The sequence below is a fragment of the Protomyctophum bolini genome (assembly GCF_963924005.1).
Source record: "Protomyctophum bolini genome assembly, chromosome: 14".
Lineage (NCBI taxonomy): Eukaryota > Metazoa > Chordata > Actinopteri > Myctophiformes > Myctophidae > Protomyctophum > Protomyctophum bolini.
In genome coordinates, this window is record NC_137875.1 from 20,217,152 (window position 1) to 20,237,209 (window position 20,058).

The following is a 20,058-nucleotide window of genomic DNA, read 5'->3' on the forward strand; positions in this document are numbered from 1 at the left end:
TGGGCGGCGGAAGGAACACTTTGAGGAACTCCTAAACCCAATGACATCTAACCCACCCGCCCTGGTAGGAGCAGAGCCTGAGGATGATGGGGGATCGGCGTCAATCTCCCGGAAGGAAGTCACTGAGGTAGTTAAGCAACTCCACAGTGGCTTGAGTGGGTTGATGAGCCCGAGCCGGCCTAGTGATCCGGACACCTAGGCTGCTAATCCAGCCTGACGGTGTGTCACGGGTTCGACTCCCAATCCCGATGACCTTTGCTGCGTTTCACTCCCATCTCTCTCCCCCCATTTCCTTTCAACTTACTGTACACTATCAAAAATAAAGGCAGAAAAAGCCCCAAAAATATCTTTAAAAAAAAATAAAAGAGAAAAAATTAATGCTGAAGGCTCTGGGTGTTGAGGGGCTGTCTTGGTTGATATGTCTTTTCAACATTATGTGGTTTTTGTATTTTTGTATTTTTTCTATCTTTTCATGTGTTTATGAGGTGACAGTACTTCATTAGACCCCTTGTGGTTTTTATGTGCAATGTCTTCCCTTTGTATTTAGGGTTTCTCCCTGGAGGCTAAAACCTTGACAGTCACATGTCAGCATCTCCAGGGGTCCCCAGACAAAAACGTTGAGAACCCCTGTTTTAATGGATAGGATTTGGAGGTGAAGTCATGGTGGAGAGGTTATACGGGTTGCTTCACTGCTTCTTGTAGAATGTAGATGATGGTCCTGATGGCTTTCACTGGACCGGTTCGCAGTCGAGTGTATATGGTGGATCAGCATCTCCAAATCTGAGGCCATGGTTCTCAGCAGGAAACAAATGTATTTGCAGTCCAGGTAAGGAATGAGACATCCTTGGTCTAAACAGACCAAGGATGAGATAGAGGGATTAGGGATTGAGATGGGGCCTTGGATTCCCTCAGGATCCCCCAGAATGAAGTTACTAATATGTTGCTCTGGAGAGGGAAGTCTGGAGCTCTCTGGTGTAGCTGTTGCCCCGCGACCCGACTACGGATAAGCGGTTGAGGATGTATGGATAGATGAAATCAGAGACAATAACCTGCTACCAGGCAGGGGGAGTTTGGTCACAGTATGAAGGCAGTAGCTACACTCACTTTTAATGTGCCTTTTGATCCCATCTTCATGAGCGCTATATTTTTGAGGGGCACTACCCCCCCCCCCCCTATATTCAGCTATTAGTGTAGATTGTTGTCTTACATAAACATTTAATTCACATTGACAATGATTTGAGAATTTACACCATATGTGAACGAGCAAATCGGCTATTTTCGTCCTACACAAATTCCCATTGACAATGAATGGACAATTTTACGTCGGTGTCTGAGCAAATCGACATGTTACGTCATGATGATGTACAATGATAACCGTACCCCTCACTTCACACGGGTGTGATTTTTTTCCCAAGGCAATCTACTGTATCATGGACTGAGCTACAAAGCGTCACTCATTGTGTTTTTCTGCTCACACTATCCGTAAGACGCCTGAGGGAGAGAAGCAACCTCTCCCTAAAGGGCGAGGTTCAGTGCACGCATCCGCCTTGGTGACATATGGATTGTCAGAACAGGTCAGCTCGATATATGAAGATCTAAGTGTGGCAGCGGGGGCAGTGTCTTGAGTGTACACGGTTTAATGAGAGCCCAGGTAGGGCCGGGCCTTAACTTTCGGTCCTGTTGAGAACTCTAGTTTTCGCCGGCTGCCGGGTGCGGCTGCACTAATAACTTTGGGACCCTTCTAGAGTTTTAATGTACAGGTATCAGTCAAAAGGGAGACATCGGAGAGGAAGGATGGATGGGGAATGATCAACATATGGAATGTCAGAACAGGTTAGCTCCAAGACCCTAGTGCAGCAGACAACAATGTAAAGATATGGAAACTCAAGAAGATAATCAAAGGTTTGGAGACTGCCCACGGTAATGGCACCAGTATGATCTCATTGATCATTCCGCCTAAGGACCAGATATCTAGACGGGCCAAGATGTTGGCCGATGAGCTCGGCACAGCCTCCAACATCAAGAGTAGAGTCAACAGACTCTCTGTGGTTGGAGCCACTGCACGGGAGAAGCTAAAAACCTACAAAGAAGTCCCACCTAATGGTTTGGTGGTGTATTGTGGCACAATTATGACAGAGGAAGGCAAAGAGAAGAAAGTCAAAATTGCCATTGAACCATTCAAACCAATCAACACCTCCCTCTACCTCTGTGACAACAAGTTCCACACGAAGGCATTGACAGCTCTGCTCTCTGATGACAGCACGTTTGGCTTCATTGTGATCGACGGCCGTGGGGCCCTGTTTGGTTCACTGCAGGGAAACACCAGGGAGGTACTGCACAAATTCACTGTTGACTTGCCCAAGAAGCATGGCCGAGGAGGACAGTCAGCTCTGCGTTTTGTCCGTTTGAGGACGGAGAAAAGACACAACTATCTGAGGAAGGTGGCTGAGACGGCCGTCCTGCTGTTTGTGTCAAACGACAAGGTAAATGTAGCTGGGTTGGTCCTGGCTGGCTCTGCTGACCTCAAGACTGAACTAAGCCTGTCTAACATGTTTGACCCGAGGTTACAGGCAAAGGTGCTGAAGCTGGTGGATATATCCTATGGGGGAGAAATTGGTTTCAACCAGGCCATCGGGCTTTCCACAGAGGTCCTCCCCAATGTCAAGTTCATCCAGGAAACAAAGCTTTTAGAGTTGTACTTTAAAGAGATCTTCAAGGAAGAAGGGGGGAAATTCTACTTTGCGGCGGAGGACACAGTGAAAGCCCTGGAAATGGGAGCAGTAGAAACCCTTCTCGTCTACGATAACTTAAATACTATGCGCTGTATTCTGCGTGTGCATGGCGCAGAGTGCAATGGAGCCGAGACTGGTGAGAAGACAAGGTATTTAACACCAGAGCAGGAGAAGGACAAGTCCTATTTGACAGACGAGGACACGGGGAAGGAACATGAGCTGATTGAGAGCATGCCCCTGCTCAAATGGTTTGCTGACAACTACAAGAGGTTTGGAGCCATGCTGGAAATGGTCACAGACAAGAGCCAGGATGGCTTTGTCAAGGGCTATGGAGGCATCGGGGGGATTTTACAGTACATAGTGGAATTCCAAGGCGTGGATGATTTCCAAGGTGTGGATGATGAGGTCTTTGATCTGGAGGAGTACTCTACTGATTGATCTGGTTCTGATTCAGGGAAAGAATGAATAAAGAAATAAGGAAAGCAATTACACGTCTCTTGCCGCATGTGAGACAGACAGTAGCCGATACGGCGGTTGTACACACAAACATGCAAACACGTCATACACACCAGCGAAAAACTCCATACAGGTGGAAGAGTGATATTTTCTTTCAATCCTGAGAGGGATTTAATAATTACTCCGTTTATGTTTAAATCAATAGTGATCCACTAAACGGCTCTCTTTCTCCGATTTTCCTTCCTTCCCCTCTCGTTCGCACCCGATCTTGCATTCTTTTGCGGCAACAATAAATACCTTGCACTTTTAATTAGCTCCATGGCTTTCCTAATTCAATAATAATTACAGCGCAGGAAGCAGCCCCGGGGAGTGACTTATTAAAGCCTTCCCCTTAAATGTGTGGATAATGTGTCTGTACACTCTCTCCAGCCAGTTCCCTCCTGTCAGCTGCCTAGCACTCCCAGCATTGGCTATGGATGTTATGCTGTAGCTATAGCTCCCCCTCTCTCTCTTCCAGTATTGGCAGTATTGATCCTCTAATGCTGTTGTATTCATAACATCATTTGTGGTGATGGTAGAATAATGGTGAAGTGGTGCGATTGCCTCTCTGTCCCTCGCTTTTGTGGAGGTTAGTTGCGTTTGCTATTCATGTCCTTAATGTCCTGCCTATTCATAGGCGATACAAAATCGCCATAGCTGTTAAATTGGATTGAAATGTGGTGACTGTGAAAGCCATAGCATAGTCGCATCCATTTTCATACTAATCAAACCATTCAGTGACCCCTAATGCCCAGTGGATTGGGGGCACGGTCATCCTGGAAGAGACCATTCCCATCATGATCGACGTTTTTCATCATAAGTTGATCTCTCAGAATAGCTTTTTATTGATTTGCAGTGACCCTTCCCTCTAAGGGGACAAATGGACCCAAACCGTGTCAGGAAAATGCCCTCCCCAACATAACAGAGCCACTTGACCCGCTCATTGATGGGGTCAAACATTTAGGCCTGTATCATTCTTTTTTGTATGCAACACACACACACATGCACGCACCGCGCGCACATTCATACACACACACACACACACACACACACACACACACATCTGTAGACCCATGCTTATAGTTTTAATGACATAAATGTACATTCGGCTACTACTGTATGAATATGATATGTTGGATATTTATGTTTGGTAATTTCACATTTGTAAAAGCAAACACACAAACCAAAAATAGCAAAGATAGCTGACTTACATGTTGTGATGTGACACGCTGTGATCTTTTAGATCAGCAATTATTTCTATTGTATGGAGAAGTACTGTATATAGGGCTTAATGTGTTTAAGAAAACCCCCTGTGTACTGCAATGATATTGGACAATGATGCCTTGTTAACATTTATGTCTCACAAAAAGACTAGAGGACCAACATCTGTTATTATTATGAGTCAAATCCTGGAGCTGCTCTCTTGACTGTGAATTGCAGACTTTGTTGACACAGTGATATTACCTGGGGTGATTTGATGGGAGAATTGGGTACATTTTCAGCTACGAAATTGTTACCAATGCAATGAAATGCAGCTCATTTGAATATATATATATATATATTTAAAAAATGAGTTCACACTGTCAAGTCAGCACCTCTTTTCTTTCTTGGTGACATTACAAATTAGATCCCTGTGTTGTTGTGTCTGGCATTGGGATCGAGAGACTTTTACTAATTAACTTCATTCCAATTCTAACTTCTAATTCTAATAATTATGGCACTGGCCCTTGCATACTAAATGAACTGCTTAAGATCACAGTCGTGATATAGTAACTAGTATGCAATGACTTTTAGGATTATTTCATGTTAACTTTACATGGACAGTGCACATTATTCAACATGGCTGTAGATGTACCAGTGTTAAATGCAATGGCTAATTTTCAAACAAAAGCACCTGGGATGTTAAAATAGCCATTAGAAACTGAAAACACAAAAGCGGTTAAAAGCCAATCACAGCAAAGTATACACAATGAGAATGAAGAGTAAGCTGGTTGTAAGTGGTTAGCACACAATGGCACAGAAAAACACATGACCATTAGCAGACTTTGATAGATTGACATTTGTATTAATAGAAAAAGACTCCCTCCCACTACTTCACCGGGAGTCATATTATCATCTTCTGTCATATTTGTCAGAAGAGTAAAATACAATAAAACCACAGAGCTTATTTCCATTCTGGTCTTCATAGACTTGGTTGCGCCGGTAACCGAAAACAACCGATGCAAAAGCTCACAGCATGTCACAGTGCACGGCCAAGTATGAATTGTGTAATAGCAGGGGTTCAATCAGGTTTAAAACCTGATTGAAATGTTTCATGAAGCCCATGATTAATTAAGAAGGATTGCAGCTGGGTGTAAACAAACTTCTTTAAAATCTTGGACAGGAAGGGAGATTCCAGATTTTCTTTTTAATTAAAGGATGCACCAGCATTTAGCATGCTTGAATGCAGCCGGGATGCAACCTGAGACGACGGATGTGTTGAGTGTTAATAGAACTGAAAACTTATTTAAAAAGACGTTAGGGAATACAATCTGTGGGGCAGTTTATGGGCAGGAGATGGTCCGTGTACGGACATGTTGGTGACCCCTGTGTAATAGGGAAGTAATGAGACGATGGCACACGTGCAGTATCAGCTTAAGTGTGTGACGGGAGAGTGCCCTCCCAATCCAGTGGTTTGAGTGTGGTGTTGGAGGAAAATCTAAATGGTATTCCTCCCTGGTGACACTTGGTTGAAGATAAGGGCACTCTGGGACTCTTTCTTTCCCCTGCAGTTGCTCTATTGATCGGCTTGGCTATTACTGGGACAGTGAGAGAGCCCCCCTGGTCCGGGCCCTCGCTGGCTCTCCCACTGTAAATCACTGACTGACTGACCATCTGATTTACACAAGAACATAGAAGAGAGATCCCTTCAGTCTCTGCCAATGGTGGAAAGTAATTAAGTACATTTACTGAAGTACTGTACTTAAAGGGATATTTCACTTTAAAAAAAAACATTAATTTTATCGGATTATGTGAACACTGCAGATAGTTTTTACGTTGCTCGAGTCAATATTTAGATAAATCAACACTGCTTTTGCTCTTGTTATGGTGTCTCTACTGTGCCTGCCAATGTACTGTAGCTGGCTTCATAATAATTGTGTTCACAAAACTTCTATTCTTTGTTTGATTACATCTCTATCTCTACCAGGCCGACAGGCTGATAGTATGCCCCTGTACTGTATGTGTGTCTGTGTACAGTATCTTTTGCAGCAAGTACAAATGTCAGCTGTAGCTTTGTATCTGTATGTCGCTGGCTTCCATAGACGATGAATGGTAGAATGTATCTTTGCATCTACCTGTGTGAACGCACCATTATGTTGAGTTCGGACAGGCAGTGGCTATGCAAGGATGCAAAACTACACTGCTATTTATAGCTTTGTATGTTTTTATCTGAAGTTGAAACCTAGCGTTTTCGGATGTTATCAGATGATTTGATCTCCGCCATCAGCCCTTATCAAGACCATTGTTGTCAGCCATTGTCCGCCGTGGCGTTGGTCGCGTTGTCTAACTACTAACCCTAACTCTAAAGATCCTTGCACACTGCTGCATTTTTCTGATTTTTGACCTTAACTCTAACCCTAACCGCAGTCTTAACCGGAGACGTAAGTAAACATGAAGTGCAGTTTCACAATGTTTTCGCCTCGGCGGCAGTAATTTCACTTCTGCGTTTCCTAGTTGCCTACCCACGGTAGGCAGTATGTAGGAAATGTCCATATTCCTACATTGCATGGTCTGAAGATATTGGTGATTGTCGGTTGATAACGTTTGAAGCGTGTGTGCAAAACATGCTCGCTCCTTATGCCTTCGGCCTGGCGGAGACAATAAACACTATAGCATGTTGCTGTGTACAGTGTGTAGATGGTGAAACAGAGGAAAGGTATGAAGAAGGATGTAGCGGTGCAATGAAATGGTAATGGGGGAATTGCCAGAAGAGGAAGAAGGGAGGAGATGGTGGCGGAGGAGGATGGAGAGTGTTGAGGAGGGAGGGCACAGCTCCTCAGAGAGTGGAATCAGTGGGTTTTGGGGTGTTGGCTGGTAGCCAGTGGGAGCCTGTTCCACAGGCTACACACTCTGCAGATATTTGTCACTGTCTGACTGTCAGTAGGGCAGCAGAGAGGTCTGTTTATGCTCTCACGCTCAGCCCCTCATTTAGGCAAATTGGAATGCACCGTGTGTGTCCTTTCTGCATCTCTGGAAAAGCCAAACGGCATCGAATCTGTCACCGTTTGTGTCGGGTTTGAGGTCGGGCTGGCATTGTATGCACACCACATGTGTGGGTGTGTTAATGTGTGTTTGTGTCTGTGTATGAGCTATGTATGCTTTTCTATGTATGTTGTGTGCGTGTGTGTGTGTGTGTGTGTGTGTGTGTGTGTGTGTGTGTGTGTGTGTGTGCTTGTGCGTGCGTGTCTGTGCGTGCGTGATCTGTCTGTCTGTGCATACACAGACAATGCTTGTGTGCGCGCGAGTGTGTGTGCATGTGTGCGTGCTGGTTCAATAAATCCTTTGAGCACGTATTGGCCTTCGATATGAGGTCAGAAGATTCCACTGGAAGATCAGCCTCAGTCCTTCGGGAGATATTCTTAATGACTGCTATGTTTATTTCCCCCTAACCGAAGGTGGCTCCTTATACCACGGAAAGGAGCGCTGTAAACCCTCAGTGTTAATTTAATTCAGACAGTGTAAAGCTTTCAAATGAACACTGTCCACTGACCATCCCCCCCCTCCCCTCCTACTTCTCTCCGCACATCGCATCATTGAAGCTGCCTGCAACACCAACCTCTCACAGCGGCTAGCTTCCCAGTAATGGCAACAGACTGCCATTCATGAGGGACCTCTCTTTTAGTTTAGTCAATCACTCCTTATCGCTCCCCCGTGGTGCCTTCCTTCTATCCACTCCTCTTTTCTAACCCCCCTCCCCCCGTCTCTTCCAGGAAATAATGGCTTCCACGGTTCAGTGGTGTCTGCAAACACGCCATCCATCATGACGCGCTATGGTATTATTGTATGCACATGATGTGCCGCCACGCCAACGCTCCCCCAAACATCCACTCCTTATTGCAACATTATGTCAGATTTGCTTAACTAATGCTAACCTTCCCTTGTTTACGTTATATTTCAAGGGCTCTGTTTTCTGGCTTTATAATTATTTACACTACAGGGCTGTTCTGACTACATTTACAGTAGTTGCCTCAAACTTGGCTGCTACACGGTCTAATCCTGTACATAAGTAGTTTACGTGTGCCAGCGGTTGTTGCATGCCAATGTAGGCCAACTCCTCAGAATGAACAAACAAATCCTGTCTATGCTTAATTTATACTCCGTCGTGCAATGGTATTGTGTGCCAACAATAGCAGATCTACAAGATCATAATTTTCGCATGAACACCTTGCACCACAACGTAGAGTATGACTTATGCATAAATCAGGCTTAACGTTTGGTGTGTTTTTCGCACTCTTTCGTTAATCTATACCACTGATGTAGAGCCAGTTCACCTCAACCTCACCTCGAGTCCAAGATGTTACATAACGCTGCTGTAGGAGAGGGCCTTTTCTTCAAAATGTGGGCCTACTTGAGTAAAAGTACAAAAGTATTGGCCTCAAAATGTACTTGAAGTACCAAAAGTGAAAGTACATATCTAACATATAATTAAGGAATTGTTTGAGTGAATGAATGAATGAATGTCACTGCCGTTGCTCCTCACTGGCTGCTCCAATCACTGCAGACATTGACCATAATATTATGGAGATCTTAACGAAGCTCTTTTTTTCAATTTAACAAATTATGAATTAACAATTAATTTATTAGTGAATAGAAAATTCCCATCGACTTATATGGGAAAAGGCGAAAACTCACATTCAAGTATTTTTCTCTCAGAAACCGTACCGTATGGCCTACAGTTACAACACTTGGACGGGAGGTTCATAATAATTTTAAAATTAGGCTAATGTAATGAATGATTACACCAGTCGGCCTCATGGTGGTGCTATAACAGCCCACTTGCCATTTCGCCTTACAACTCTTGAACTGCAAGTCGTAACATGTCTCTTTTCCTGGACTCCTTGGATCATGATGCATCTCCCCTATAGGCTATGCCCATTTGCCTCAGGATAGATTTTAGCCTACTTACGTAAATGCACTACATGCTAAATGCACTACTTTCCACCACTGGCTATTATATTAGACATGTCGGTTTTATCCTACAGCTTTACTGATCTCTTATTCTGTTCTCTTTCTCTATATCTCCCTCGCTCTCTCTGGGAAAGATAGTTTCTAATGTCAGTGCACTGTGTCCCAGAGCACTCAGTCACCAGAGAGCTTAGGAAGAGCATGGTTGGGCACAATTATGCTATTTTAAATATCTTTGTTAATCGTACTGTATTAATGGAATGCTGCTGCCAACCAGAACCTGATTGGACATTGGAGTTAATAGGTCTAATATATACCTAATACTCTTCCGATGCTGTGAGATGTTATTGCTGTTGTTTGTTTGTCATAACGCACATACATAAGTTGTATACAGATCGATACAGTTGTAGCTAAAAACCAGAATTAAATTAAATGATATGATAGATTTGCCATGAAACTTGATGTCATGCATTCACTTTCCTGAGATCGATGCGTAGGTCTTTTGAGCTTTGAGAGAGAGACGGACTTTGGGGTCGTCTGTTCTTCTGAGGGAGAGAGGTCGCGTGGCAGGGTTGGATCGTCTGGGTAACCCCTGAGCTTCTCGTTGTAGTGCCTTGGATTGCCTGGGATCGCCTGGGTCAAAGCGGCGGGGGTTGGTCTGTGGGAGCGGTGTGTCCTGGTAGCGATGTGCCAAGACCATCAGACATCCTTTTCTCTGGTTCCTTGTCGTTCCTCTCCTCTCCCTCCATCCGTCATCCGTCTTTTCCTCTGAATCCCTCCGGATCCTCCTAGTTCCTGTCCTGGTTGTGTTTATCTGCCTCCTCATTATATAGCTCTGTTCGTTGTGCAATGCATGGCTCAGTTACCATATGGAGGTCACTCTCATTGCAAGTTGGGGACATAGAGATGTCTTGTGACGCAAGGTCCTTTCAGCATGCATTCCCAGGAGTCATTTTGTGTACGCATGCACTTATCATGGCTTTAGATTTCACATAACACACAATCTGCAATAACTACATTTATTGTACAGTGAATGTCATATTTCCAATCAATTGGAGTCAAGGAATTGTGGATGAATGATTTTATGACTGAGTGGAAAATTCAAACATTATGACATATACAAAGTCAGACTGTGATCTGTGGCAAACTGAACATCCATATTATGGCACAACAGGCTTTATTATGATACATAATGTATCCTGTGGGACTGACTAGTCTCTGAGTCTGTAGGGAAACAAGCCATTTGAATGGGTACTTTCTTGTATTGGACTTTCTGGAATTGGACAGTTCCCAGTCATACATCTGCCATGTCAATTCTTCCAGCATGGGCAGTGTGTGTGTATCACTTGATGCTGTCTCAGTCAGAAGGTACCATACTGAACATTCTTGAGGGTAAATAGGTCAGCAGACCCCTCTGCAGGCTATATCTGTCCATCTCTCTCTCTCTCTCTCTCTCTCTCTCTCTCTCTCTCTCTCTCTCTCTCTCTCTCTCTCTCTCTCTCTCTCTCTCTCTCTCTCTCTCTCTCTCTCTCTCTCTCTCTCTCTCTCTCTCTCTCCCTCTCTCTCTCTCTCCCCAATTAGTTATTTATAAGTTTTATTTATGGAAAATAACAAAATAATTCAAAGCACTGTAACATATTTAAATCACTGGCTTCCTATGAGTGGGAGTGGTAACTGCTCGCATCACATCATTTGATTTTTGTTTTTTCAGAAAAATACAGTAAATTAATTAATTTATATTATATTTGGGGGGGGGGGGGGGGGGGGGCATCATTCTGAGTGGGTGGAGCTGGCCCCATGAGGTCCACCTATAGTGACTCGCCTGCTGTGGCGTATATTCTCTGAATTATTTGTATCTAAGCAAAATGCATTGAGAGAGAGAGAGAGAGACGGAGAGAGATGGAGAAGGAGACCACTGGCTGTGCATGTGATATTTCTTCAGGTTGTAGAAGTTAATTGAAAGTGTCTGCGTGAGTGTGGCGCGGCACCAGGTGAGCAGCTCTGCCGCTGACAGGTGTCAGTGAGATGCGAGGTAGTGTTTTAGATTAGCTGACCGACTGCTAGAGGTATAGCAGGGCTGCACACACACACACACACACACACACACACACACCATACAAACATATAGCTAATTCACTTTTAAGGTCACCATCGAGGTTGGTCCAAGATTAAATGAAAATACTAGCAATGCCCAGTCCGAGTGTGTTTGCGCAAGGGGCAATAAAGTGTGTGTGTGTGTGTGTGTGTGTGTGTGTGTGTGTGTGTGTGTGTGTGTGTGTGTGTGTGTGTGTGTGTGTGTGTGTGTGTGTGTGTGTGTGTGTGTGTGTGTGTGTGTGTGTGTGTGTGTGTGTGTGTGTGTGTGTGTGTGTGTGTGTGTGTGTGTGTGTGTGTGTGTGTGTGTGTGTGTGTGTGTGTGTGTGTGTGTGCGCGTGCATGCCATGCATAGTGCAGTGTTGATGGAGGTGTTGCTGGGTATAGTCTAGTGGGGAGGTGTGTTGCCTGGGTGTCGATCAGCCTGCTGCAGCTGTTCATCTGGTCCAGGTGGGTCATGGCTGATACCTGCGTCAGCCACCAAGAGCAGCTAACCTGGAAATTGGTGTTTCACATCAGCGCCCACCTTCTCTGCACCACTGCTGGAGGCGCACAAGAGCTAGGGTGTGTGTGTGTGTGGGTTTAGATTTTTGGCATTGTGTGTGTTTGCAAATCATATTTGTGTGGTTATTTACGGTCGTCGTTCATCTGTTACACATGATTTGTTTATGTGCCTGTGATTTCTTGGAATGCGTACTGCAGTGTGTGTGTAGGCATATGGCAAGGGTCCCACATGATGTAGAGAGAACACAGACATTTAACCAAATGAACCCTATTTGTAGTAGATAACAGTAGCACAATTTGAAATTTGCACTCTTATGTACCTGTAGGTTCATTTGGTTCTACACTCTCAGAGCCAAAATTAACCCTACAGGATTTTGCAGTGTGTAACTCAAGCTGACACCGCCCCCTTTCTGTGTGCCTCTCGCGGTTATAGTAGCCGGCAGAATCGTGGAGATTCCTTTAGGAAACGGGCAAACGGCGGCGTAATATCAGGGTTGGGTCGTGTGGGAACTGGCGAACAGGCGTTGTATGAAGAAAGGTTATCTCGTCCTTGTCTTGAAAGCTGACATTTGTTCTCATAAAGGCCAGCATGCTGGTGCCAGATACGATTAATTGACAAGTCGGGAGCATGCACTTATACTGTCCCCCTACTTGTAGACTGTCTGCCATGCAGCTCGAAAACTCTGCCTGCATATTGTGTACCGCCATATACCCACACTGTCTCTCTGCTCCCCCTCTCTGCATATTGTGTACCGCCATATACCCACACTGTCTCTCTGCTCCCCCCCTCTCTGCATATTGTGTACCGCCATATACCCACACTGTCTCTCTGCTCCCCCTCTCTGCATATTGTGTACCGCCATATACCCACACTGTCTCTCTGCTCCCCCCCTCTCTGCATATTGTGTACCGCCATATACCCACACTGTCTCTCTGCTCCCCCTCTCTCTGCATATTGTGTACCGCCATATACCCACACTGTCTCTCTGCTCCCCCCCTCTCTGCCTGCATATTGTGTACCGCCATATACCCACACTGTCTCTCTGCTCCCCCTCGCTCTGCCTGCATATTGTGTACCGCCATATACCCACACTGTCTCTCTGCTCCCCCTCTCTCGTTCTCTCCCTCCATATCTCTGTCTCACTCTCTTCACTCTTTATTGTCGTCGCTGTCTTTGTTTTCTCTCTCTCTAAAGGTCCTTTAAAACGAGCAGCGATTAACGTGCCTAGTAATTCATTTTCAATGAGACCAGTGGGCTGTTTTGGGGGTTTTTGCGCGGAGAAGTCGAGGGGCGACAACGCAAGCGTATTTGCGGTCCTGTGGAACTTTCGCGTGCGTGCTCGTTTCGTGCGCATGCCGTGACCTGGATTCTCTTTAGCTTTTTGGTTTACACTTGCGTTTGTCGTTGATCCAGGCGACAATCGATGCCCGTCTGAAAGCACGCACGCACGCATCCATGCATGCACCTATGTACTGTTACTTGTGTGTGGATGACCATGTGTATGATAGTGTGTATTGTTGCATAGAGAGAGACGTATGCTGTAATTGAACCCCTCTCTCTCTCTTATCTCCCATGGCCGAGAAGGTGTTTGGCATTTAAAAGGCCTCCGTTACCCCACCAGCTATCCAGGCTCTGTCTCTCTCTGTCTCTCTCTCTGTCTCTCTCTCTCCCCACCCCCTCCGTTTACCTCCCTCAATCACTGTCTCTCACATTCCGTTTCTTTATCTCTCTCTCTACCCTGTTTTTATTTTTCTTGCTGTACGGTAGTTTGTCTCTGGCGAGAGGCTTCAGTTACTGACAAATCCCAGGCTTTTCTCCTGTCAGCGCCTTCGAGTATGAGATACTGTACGTGTGTGTGTGTGTGTGTGTGTGTGTGTGTGCACGCGCGTGTTCGCACATGTTTTTGTGTGCACATTGCACAAACAAGCCCGATCTCACGCAAACACGATGAAATAGCACAATAGTTTGGCAATTCCATACATATACACACCTAGAAAACCCCAAAATCCATTGGATTCTTTTTTTTCCCATGTCATATGAAAGCAGGGAATAATAGCTTCACATATTGATTGTTCAGTTTGACCCACCAGTTTTGGAGATATGGCTTATAGAGTAATGTCTTGCAGAAAACAGGCTTGAAAGGTTCACTTCTGTGGTCTCTAACATTACACCTAGCTACATGTTTAAGCATTTATTTCATATTTACATTTTTACGATTTCAGCTCTGACACTTATTTCAGACATGCTCTAGTACTGTATGTGAAGAGGCTGCCTGTGCTATTAACTAATTTAAAAAAAAGTTTTTCTCCTCTCGTGAAAAGCTGGAATTTGCGTGATGGCAGGCTCTCAGTCAAATCTGGTCACATATTCTACAGTCTACTACTGTTTTGACCGCGACGGAGGCGTCGTGGCTTTAACTAGAATAGAATGTATGGCACTGCCCATGGAGATATAAGCTATTAAACGGTGAACGCGGAGGTAGGCTTTTTGGGCTTCAAAGCAAGTTGTAGTTTGTTCTTTATATAATCAGGATAAGAATGTGATGTTTTGTGTGATTTAGGAACGTGTCGTTGTCATTGCATCTGTCTGTATGTATTTTGTCATTGTGTTGTTCCAACGGCACGGGATCTGTCTTCCCCAAACGTCTCCCATTTGGCCACCCCGAGACCCTGACAGATAAGCATTCCGTTGTGATCGTGCTGTTCAGTGTGTCACGCAGCCATGCTGGGTGTGCGCTGGGCTGTAACCTGTCGTTGCCGTGCCACGCAACCCGGCCGCGATGCTTCCCCAAAGAAGAAGTTATGTCGACTGACGCAAGAGTAGCTGTACTACTATGGGTCCGAGTTGTTTTCCTCGTGTGGGTCTGATGCATAGGTCTGGTGCCTGCCTGGGGGCGGTGTGAAAAAGGGGAAGTGCGTTGGATAATGCAAGCAGAATGTTGCGCCGGAAACTGTGTCCCAGTATTAATCTGTGTCCGTCCCAACATGCATTTAACTGGTGACACTGGTGACACGTGATTTGCGGGGAGATGAGTTAGTTGTTCAGTACCCCCCTTGTGGCCGCGGTGCGGTTGGATTATTTCATATAAATGGGTATTGTACTGTAAATATGACATGAATATGAATGCAAAGTAGTGGTTGAGGTGTGGACAGGCTAGCTGTTGGTGTTGTGCATGGTGAGATGTGTGCAAACGGTGTGGTTTAGTAGGAGAAGACGGCCAAAGGATGCAACACACGCAGCGCCAAATTGTATAGGGCACTCTTTGTTGTGTTGCGGCGGTAGCTAGAGGAAGCATGCCAGTGGGGTAACGGTGAGAACGGTGGCCTGTGATGCAGGTGTCGCTAAGGGGCGGAGGTGTGTGAGGGTGCGAGGTTAATTCACAAATAAATTCATTATTAATCATGTGTCAAATCCATATATCCATATTCATATGGTCAATGCCTGTGTGAAAAGTGGAAGTGATTGGTGCAGGCAATGAGGAGATACGGCGGTGTTTCTGACAGACAGACAGACATTGTTAGAATTATAGTGTGATCTGTGATTATGATGATGATAGTATGATGATGATGTAATGATTTGGGTGGTTTTCTATAGGCTTGTATGTACGGAAATGCCAATCGGTGCGATTTCGCCGTGTTTGGGTGAGACTGGGTTGGCACTTGGCACACACAATACATGTAGGGCTACATGCATGCTCTCTTTCATTCTCTATTTCTACTCTCGTTATCTCTGTCTCTCTCCCTCTCTCACTCACTCACTCACTCACTCACTCACACACACACACACACACACACACACACACACACATACACACACACTCTCTCTAGGTCACGCATCTTGGCAGACTGATGTGATGAGCTTGTTTTTAGGAGAGATAAATTGAGAGAGATAGTTTATTTCACATGGACCAGCAGTCTTCTCTCTCCCTGTACACCGGGGCCCCCCTCTCTCTTTCTCTCCAGATTGGCCAAGAAGGTCAATTGCCAATTTGCCACTGCCAATGTCTTTATCAGAAAACAATATTAATTTGGGCTAATTAGGACCGGGAGCTAATGAGCACAGCAGATAATGAGCCTCATTCATAATCCATAAAACAAGCTGTGCTTGTTGGGGGTTCAAAGTGCGGCAGGCAAGACGCGCAGGGTCATGTGAGCAGTGTGGCAGGACATCAGGAGTGGGCGGTAGCACATTAAAAAATCTGGACAAACAAATGTAACCTTGATTCATTCTCCTTTCCCCTCTCTCTCTCTCTCTCTCTCTCTATCTCTCTCTCTCTCATGCTCGCGCTCGCACGCGCGCACACATGTGGCAAACACTGCCACGTCTTATCGGCAGTTGGCTGTGCGACTATGCACTGTCCCTCTCTCTGGATCTCTCTCTCTCTCCCAGTTTGTCTGGGTCTCTCTGTGTCTGTCTGGGTCTCTCCGGGGACAGGGCATCACTTGGGCCTGTATGAGAGGTGTCATTGATAACCGACAGCCCTCATGGTTCCCTCAACTTCCCTGGACACACAGAGAGACGGGAAGGGCGCGGAGGCCAGAGAAAATAAGGGAGCGAGGAAGGGAAGGAGAGCGATGGGGCCAATTTGGGATAGGAACAACGGAGGACGGGATTTAGAGAAAATAAGAGTTTGAGAAATATGGAGGAAGGGATGGAGGGGTGGAGAAATGGAAGGGAGGAAGCCAAGGGAGGGGGGAGTAGAGTAGAGTGGAGAGTGCAGGAATAGTAGATATGTCAAGACCGAACGACGACAAGAGAATAATAGAGTAAAACCATCCGTGGAACTGAGAGAGAGAGGGAGAGAGAGAAAGAGAGAGAGAGCAGATGGAAGCCATGCTCCGAGAGGCATGACGTTTTTTGGGGGGGGAGGGAGAGTGGAAGGTGTCTGCGTGCATGCATGTGTGCGTGCGTGAGTGTCGCGTGTCTATCTACAGTACAAACATAATGCCCAGCTGTCCATTAGGCTGGCCCGGTCAGTGCCGTTTGCTACACTGAGCTGAGTTGGACCGGACCGGCATGGACTACAATACTACAACTGTTCTGCCATATGGACTGATGAGTAACACAATGTTACAATTTACAAACCAACAGCAGCCATTTAGTAAGCTTGGACCCCAAAGACAAGGAACTCATAAAGAATGCATGGGCAGTGAAAGAATGGAATGCTCTCTGGGTAATTAGCTTCATACCTGCCATGCCATCTCTGTTGTACTGATAATCAATCGGGGGGAAAGGCTTTTTGACCGGTGCTAACTCCTCCAAGATGTGACTTTGTGTGTTTGGCTGTCTATTAGTCTGTAGCAGCACTGCTACTGTGGTAACCACTAACCTCACATCATCATCATCTGATGATCATCATAAAAGACACCGCTCACTTCACGTGTGTGACTTTTGGGCTCTGGCTTTCAGACATTATGTCATGTGGCAGTCAAGTCTATGGACTCTATAGACCCATATAGGGTCCCAGTGCCAGCTAAATGTGCAGCATATGCCCAAAATAGGGACCCTGGTCGAAAGTGGATTAGGGATGTAACGATACAAACAGCCATACAATATGCATCAAAATACATGGATAATATTTGTTCCTTTATGGCGATACGATACAATGAATAATTAAACTCATTCCTTGTTATATTTTAACGTTGCTAAATAAATAAAAGTTCTTAGTACCGATATATCCATTTTGCATTGCAATTTGATCAATTCAAGTCATAGAAGTAGTTGCTGTTATTATCAATCTAGTTGGAATTCAAATCGATACATTGAGGTTTTTTTGTTATTTACTGGCCACACAAATGGAATAAAATAAATGTATAAATAATTGAAATGTATATACAAAATGTCAATACCTTATGTATAATTTATATATATTATAATGGGCAGGAGCAGTTATAGAAGCCTAAAGACTTATAGAGAACTTAAATCATGGTTAAATCAACATTGCCGGGTTTCTTCGTGTATAAGACTTCACACTGTGACAGTTCCAGTTCACGTCTTCTATAGATTGTATTTTGTCAAGGAAACGGTGCCTCCAATAGTCTGCGAAGCTGTGGCCCAATGACAGCAGGGGACAGAGGTCTACTCCTGGGTTTGGCCCAATGACAGCAGGGGACAGAGGTCTACTCCTGGGTTTGCCTCAGCCGCTTGCGTGACCCCAACAACAAACACCTGCCATCTCCCACCATATCCACATCCACCACCTCAGGGGCTGACGGGAACATACATCCACTGTATTTCAATAACACAGAGCACCAAATGATGAAGTTTTCAGAAAGGGCAGAAAAAGGTGCAAGAAGGCCAAGACAAAGGGAAGCTTTTGTGTGTGTGTGTGTGCGTGCGTGCATGCGTGCACACGCGCGTAAAGCTCCACTGCAAAGGTGGCATGTTCCATTACCAAGCTGTGATTTAACTGACTCTCAGGTAATAGTCTTCCCAAGAGAGGTCAGCACAGAGCCAGAGAGATGGGGGAAGAGAGAGAGGTGAGGGGGGGGTTGTACTGGGGGAAGGCAAATTAGAGAAGCAAAGAGTTGAGGAAAAACGACCACAGAAAACCACAAACCATTCTCAAGCACCTAGGAAGGAAGAAATAAGAGAGAGAGGGGTAAGGCTAAGGCCTGCTGGCATGCAGTGGTGGAAAGTAACTGTACTTAAGTCAAACTTTGAGGTGTTTATACTTTACTGGAGTATTTCCAATTTCCAATACTTTTACTTCTACTCCACGACATTTCAGAGCCAAATATTGTACATTTACTCCACTACATTTATTTGAAAACTGTAGTTACTAGTTACTAGTTACCACTTGAGCCCTATGTACATTTGAAAATAGCCGGTCTACAAGCTCACAATGCGTCGCAATGTGACGCATTGTGAGCTTTCAGATCTGCTATATTGAAAAGATTTTGAGACACTTTGAAAACTTGAAACTTGACATTCTACATAGCAAGTACTTCCTACTTTTGTTACCATATGTACATTTTGATGTCAGTACGTTTGTACTTTTACTCAAGTACATTTTGAATTCCGGACTTTTACTCGTAACAGAGTAGTTCTACATTGCAGTATTGATATACTTTTACTTATAAGTAAGAAATGTGAGTACTTTTTCCACCACTGCTGGCATGTGGGTTTGTGGGCGGCCTAGCTCATGCAGCCTGTCACTCCTGGAGCCCGAGTACCACCACCACCACGACAGAGCCACTCCTATCCCATCAGCCCTCCCTCCCTCTGTCCCTCTGACTGGCCTCTTGCATGATGAGATAGAGAGAGGTACAGCCGGGGCCGAGTGAAAGAGAATGAGAGGGCAGCGGCAGCAGCAGCAGCACATGTGATGGAATGGAAAATAGTGACCAAAGTGCTTTATACTGGCTGATGGGAGAGTGAACGGAGCCACGCGTGAGTCGGCCTGACAGCGCTGCTGCTTTGTGGCACAAACATGTGGGAGAACTGTCCACTCATGTCCTGTTGCTGTGACACGACGTGGTTGGTCAGTCACGACGCGGCATTGTTGGTGATTGTTGTCACCATCAGCTCATTTTGGTGACTTAAAAGAAAGAAAAAAAGAAACTGCCTCCCCCTGGCCAGCCGGGGCGCCTGATGGAGGGGAAAGGAACTGGTTGGAATAACGTGTTCCTTCCACGCGCTACGTCCAACCAGGGAAACTCCCCCCTGTCAGGTGTAAAGGAGCAACTTGGACACTCGGGCATGAAGGAAGCATGAGTTCAAGTCCGTTGCTCTCCCCTTGTCCCCCATATATGGGGACTAGGTTGGTGGAGGGTGTGTAGAGCCCAGGATCACATTAGATGATTGACACAGGGGTGAAAAATGGGTTACAAAATCGTGGGATAAAAAATAATTTAAAAAAAATAAAAGAAAGAAAATAAAAACCTGACACCTGTCATCCGTCCAATCGCCACTGCAGCCTGTTCACTCTTATTCCCCCAAGATCAATGACTCTGATCTGACCAGCAACATAATGACTTTGTTACCTTTTATAGTTGGGATGTATCTCAAAGTGCTTTAAATTATTGACAACACGTATTAATTAATGTATTAATTTAACTTATGTATTAA

At 45.2% G+C, this 20,058-nt stretch overlaps 2 protein-coding genes across 3 annotated transcripts in view; both read left to right on the plus strand.

Annotated features, from left to right (window-relative positions):
- The window catches only part of cdh23 (cadherin-related 23), a gene marked incomplete at both ends in the record, with an annotated part of 270,347 nt that overhangs the window by 17,720 nt on the left and 232,569 nt on the right, over positions 1–20,058 (plus strand). The window lies entirely within an intron of this gene.
- On the plus strand, positions 1,851–3,170 carry LOC308328281 (eukaryotic peptide chain release factor subunit 1-like; the record flags this gene model as incomplete). Its single annotated transcript, XM_080782051.1, has 1 exon — positions 1,851–3,170. The coding sequence occupies exon 1, from the start codon at positions 1,935–1,937 to the stop codon at positions 3,168–3,170; it is 1,236 nt and encodes a 411-aa protein (XP_080638177.1). The 5' UTR covers positions 1,851–1,934.